Genomic DNA, 5659 nt, shown 5'->3' with positions numbered 1-5659 from the left:
TGAAACATTTTGTTCTCTTGGCTTCAAATCTCCTCGTTTTCTTCCCACTACTTTGGTTAATTCTTCCAAGGCTGTTGCTCAGCACATCCTCTTGCATCTACTCCTCAGTTACCATTCCTAATGCTCTGCCCAGAACCCTCCCTGAGACTTCAGTTCCCATCTGCTCCATATCACTCCATATCACCAGCCTATAGAACAAACCAACAATACACACACAGACACACACCTGCCACTTAAAACATTCATCCATCTGTAATTATAAAGATATGCGAGAATCTGATTAACTGCTGTTGCCCCTGCTCCACTGAAAGCTCCATGAAGGCAAGGATGATCATGTGTGTTTCGTTCCCTCTGGTCACTTTCCGTGCACTAGTTGAACAACTAAATAAGCGTTTCTTGTCTTAAAAGTCTCCAAAGGATCTCACTACCCAGTCACATCAGAACTCCTGAACACGGCAGGCAAAGTGCTTCACACACAAAGCGCTGCCTGGCCTCTCTGGACTGACCTCTGGCCACACTCCGCACCCACCTTACATTCTAACTACCCTGGACAGCCTGCATTTTCAGGCCAGCTATCTTTCTGAGAGGTCCTTCCACTGCCTACAATTCCTTTCTCCATCCTAGAGTCTCTCTTGGAGCTGCTTAATTACCAGATAAGGCTCAGCTACCTACTAATATCTATAATTATAATATTAAAACTTTAAGTATCTGTTTCCCCAACTCACTGTGACCTTGGACATCCCAACTCTTGACTTGACATAGGAGGGGTTAACTTACTGTTAGTTAAACATTGTGTTTCAGGAGCCCATCAGAAGCACACAATCAGAAGGGATAACTTTCAAATGCATCATAACACGCGGAAAATACCTCTTCTGATATTAAATTATCTTGTAATACACAAATCCACATTAAAATAACTCATGAAAATTAGATCAACCTCAGGAGTAGTAAATAGGAGGGACAAGATAAATTCATTTGGTAGCAAGGGAGAACCAGACAACGCATGTGAAGGAGCTCCGTACATTCTAACGCACTATATAACTTCAACTTATTTTTACCATTGTTTGCAATCAAAGACCTTACTACACAACAAAGATCTTCCCCTACCCTGGGGTCATCCTTAACCTTTCCAAACCAGTAGATGGTGAAAAAAGAAAATTATTAAGAAAAAACAACTCCCTCAAGAGCTGAAGCAAAAGCTGAATGGAGTTTGGCCGTTTTGCCTCCCACACATGTTCCCTTTCTCCAACCAGTTCACGAGGGTAAGGAAGAAGCACAGAGCAGATTCAAGACAGATTATTCCAGGACCTTTTCAAATGCAGCCAGGCCTGCTGCTTCCTCTTTCTCCTCTACAAGAGTTAGACCCATACTTTTCCCTCCCGCTTCACCCTGAGAAAAAAGCAAGTTCAATTCAATTGTTATAATAAGACCCACCCACCAAGGATGGTGCCAAATGCTGTGTCCCAATACAACAGGGCAATGCATTCATGCTCTGGACAAACATGAAAAAATCTAAGGAACCCAGAAGTGGCCGAGGGAGCGTATATTCTGGAGACAGACCAATGTGGGTTCATAACCAGCGTTGGCAAAACTAACCCATGGTGTGAGATGGGGATGGTGGTTATTCCAGGAAGGAGGGCTGCGGTAGAGACTGGGAATGCATGAAGGTAATATTTCTCTTTCTGACCTGGGAGGTGGGTACGCGAATGTATTCACTGTGTGAAAATTCAACAAACTGTATTCCTATCTACCTCTCCAAGCTTTCATTTCCTCATCTCGGGAACAAAAAAAATTGATATCCTATTGAGTTGTCCTAAAAAGAATATAGTTTCAATAATGATAAATATTAAATACTAGAAACCCAGTGCACGAATTCATGCATGGGTGGGATCCCTTGGCCTGGCCCTGCCCTCGGCCTGGCTGGCAATCGGGGCCTTCTCGCCCAACAGAGGTTGGCTGTGGGAGCACACTGACCATGAGGGGGCAGCTCCTGCATTGAGCATCTGCTCCCTGGTGGTCAGTGCATGTCATAGCTACTGGCTGGTAGTCCAGTTGTAATGGTCACTTAGGTTTTTATATATATAGATAATAACATATCAATTGATACACTTAACAAGAGTTCATATACATAAAATGAAGAAACATAATATATTAAAAAGAGCGTGGCCTGGCACTTGGCACAGAGCAGGTACTCCAAAACTGGTAACTGCATAGCTGAATTTGCACCAAGGGCTCTGTCCTAGGAGATACTAACTACATTCTGCTCCAGCTGGTTCACATGTGGTAAATTAACTCCTGTGGCTTCTGCCCAACATAGCGACTTGCGAAGGAAACAGCTGGTACCCCAAAGACGCTCTGTAAACCCTGAATGACAATGGTCAGTCCAGAAATGGGTTAGTTCCCATGGCAGCAAATGCTAACCTTCCCTCCCCTTCCAGCCATATGACAGGACCCTTAAAACCGGCTCAGGGATGAGAACAGAACAATCCACAGAGAATCCTGAAATCCTGGTCCTGCGGAGAACTTAAGTTCAAACCACCACAAAGGCCACCTCTGATGGAGGGGAAATCTGAGGCACAGAGCAGCTGCGTCACTTGCCTGACCTCACACGGCTAGGAAGAGCCAGGTTTCCTGACGTGGGTCTACTCTGCTTTCCTGCTTCGATAGGAAACAACTTCATCCACTGGGACTGAACCACCCCCTGCTTCTGCAGCACTGGTGGCTGCACAAGCAAAGAAAGAGGGGAAAACTTGTTCTGGCATCCTTTCTTTTCAGTCTTGTGACACGGCCCTCTGCTACCACAATATGATTGCCTGTCTGTAAACTGCTCAGCTCGGCCAAGGCCGGAGTGTTACATCCCTGGCCAGAGGCGACCACAGAGTCCAGGGGCCTGGCCCAGAGTAAGTGTGCATGCAAGTGCTCCACCCTCTGAAAAACGACCATACCCAGCCGCATCCTACGAGCGCAGCAGGCAGAGTTGACAAATTACAATTTGTAAGGAAATGCCCAGAGAGATGCAACAGCAATTTCATTAATTATTCCACTGTTTCAAAAATCAAGTTTAGTAAAAATCAGCCATTTTCACCCCTACTTAAAAAAAAAGCATTTTGTCATAATATAAAGCATTTCCAAAACCCATTCTTTCCAAATTAGAAATATGGGTTTCCTGTTTCCCTTCTGAATGAGTGACAGGCTTCCCTTCAAGGGGATGAGATGATTAGGATTCAAATTTTCAGAGCTCATTTGGATACTAAGTTGAATGACTATCGAATTTAAAAATATTTTCCCTTGAAACCAGAAATTTATTTGAAGTAATTACAAGATTACACACTGAGAAGTTAAATTTCAATGGCTTTAAGAAGAAAAACTATTGTGCCAATAGTCTTATTAATCAAAGAGCTTTCCAAAGCCAAAATGAGACATCTGCTTTTTCAGAGACACCATCAGAGACGAATCCTTACTCAGTCATTCATTCCATAAATATTTATTGAGGCTCTACTTGTGCCAGGTATTGTTCTGGGCTCTGAGGAGACAATAGTGAGTAAGAGAGAAAGGTCTTTGTTTTCTCAGAGTTACTGACCGGCAGTCAGTAACTGAGGTGTCAGAAAGACCAAGGGAAACAGAGACAACGGGGAACAGATATCCCAGCTGTCTTAACTGATGGTCTAAGTATGTAGCCTTCAAGGTAGAATGAAATTACTTCAAAGTATCATAGCAAAAATATTTCTTCCTTAACAGTTTCTGTGTATATCCTTAAAGTATACAAAGTTCTAACATGCATACACACCCAGAAAACCATAGCCAAATTCGAGATAACAGACGCTTTGCCGTACTAGCAGTCAGCAACTGTGCGAATGCTCCAGCCATGAAGACAAGAGGCAAAACAATCCAGAGATGGAGGATGCTGACGACGCTTTGCCATGCTAGCAGTCAGCAGCTGTGCATCGCTGCAGGTTGCCCAGGATCAAACCAGAGAGGGTCGGACCTGCATTGCCACCATTTGTCCACCATCCAGAACTGAAATATCATTGCTGACATGTACACATAAGGAACTGTCGAACATTGAAGCTTGGACTCAGAACTGCAGGACATCGAAATCAGGACTTAAACATTTTTGTTCTTGATGTTTAAGTTTTATTTTCATTGTAGTAGCTTAATAATAAAATAAAGGTGGGGGGGGGGATGTGGGGAACTGATATAGGGTTGAGCCTGGAACTGACCTGCTGGCAAAGTCACAAACAAGTGCCAGCTCAGAGGGCACAGTCCTCTTAGCATAATTAGGCTTGACCTTATAACACTCCCCAGATCTTACCTGGGAAGCTAATGGGCTGAGGGAAGTGCAGGGAGTGTAACTATGGTCAAAACAGGTGAAACTCACAGGAACTGTGTAACTATGGTGACCACTGCCTTGTTTACCTCTGACTATAAAATGGTTGGTGCAGCCTGAGCACCGGTGAAAGTCCTTCCTCTTGACTTGGACTTACCCGCCTGGCCCCCCAATATTCCCAAATTGTCCCTTGTCTTTTCTCTTTCATTTGTGTGCGGCTCCTCTTCCAGATCCTGAACCCTGAACCACGCGGGACGTGGAGGGAAACATTTACAACATCACACCCCAAGTTTCTTCCTGCTTCTTCGGGGTCCCTGTCACATTCCCCTGCACCACCCCTCCCCTGGAGCCTCTGATCTGATTAGTTTGCCTTTTCGAGAATAGAATTTGTGTGGCTTCCTTCACTCAACATATTTATTTGAGACTCATCCATGTCATTGTGTGGATCAATCATTCACTCCTTTTTATGGCTGAACAGTGTTCCATGGCAGGGAACATTTAGGTAATTTCCAGTTTGGGGCTATCACAAATAGATCTGCCTAATGCTGATATACTCTCTTTCACCCGAGACCCCATTTGCACCCCACCTCTTTTTGTAAAGCTTTTTCTGAAGACTCCCAACACTTAGGGCTTCCCACCCCTCCTTCTGATGTCCCGGAAAACCAAGGCTATGCCATGTGTGACACATGGAGAAGGTACCCCTTCCCATGGAAATAAATACATTCAAAGATCATGAATAACCCCACCTTGCACTGCTCACTCCCAGAGTCTTACCTGTGAATATTGGATACACTTGCAGTGACCAAGATTCCATAGCACATTAACACCAGCACAAACAGATGTGCAGAGTACCTTTAAGACATTGGGGGGAAAGGGGAGCAAAAACACTGAATATATTTCATATTAACATATCTATTGCTACCAATACTGCTACTCCACCTCCACCTCACCAAAAAGCAACTGATCAGTTAACTATGTTTATGTAAGAAAAATAAATCAAGTATTTTTGTTCTGTGGAATTAAGAAGTTTAGCTTGAGATGATATTAGGAAGTCTTGACACAATCTGCCAGTTGTAGCACTAGTAATGTTAGGAATCATGAATGGGATGCTTGTACTTTACTTTTATTTTTTAGAGAGAGGAAGGGAGAAAGAGAGAGAGAAACACTGATGTGAGAGTAAAACATCAATCAGCTGCCTCCTATTGGGGATCGAGCCCACAACCTGGGTATGTGACCTGACTGGGGAATAGAACAAGCAACCCTTGAGTGCATGGGATGACACCCAACCAACTGAGCCACACCAGCCAGGGCTTAAACTTTTTTCACATACAC

At 44.0% G+C, this 5659-nt stretch overlaps 1 protein-coding gene across 2 annotated transcripts in view; it reads right to left on the bottom strand.

The window, feature by feature from the left end:
- Window positions 1-5659, bottom strand: part of MBOAT1 (membrane bound O-acyltransferase domain containing 1) — a 51061-nt gene that overhangs the window by 44016 nt on the left and 1386 nt on the right. For both annotated transcript variants that reach the window (XM_015559741.1, XM_015559740.1), the window contains exon 2: window positions 5102-5179. In XM_015559741.1, coding sequence (XP_015415227.1) covers window positions 5102-5148 — 47 coding nt within the window. In that variant the 5' untranslated portion in view covers window positions 5149-5179. The remainder of the gene's footprint in view (window positions 1-5101; window positions 5180-5659) is intronic.

Source organism: Myotis davidii, unplaced genomic scaffold (genome assembly GCF_000327345.1).
Source record: "Myotis davidii unplaced genomic scaffold, ASM32734v1 scaffold53, whole genome shotgun sequence".
Classification (NCBI taxonomy): domain Eukaryota; kingdom Metazoa; phylum Chordata; class Mammalia; order Chiroptera; family Vespertilionidae; genus Myotis; species Myotis davidii.
Note: the sequence above shows the minus strand (reverse complement) of the source record. Positions and strands in the feature narration are given on the sequence as shown.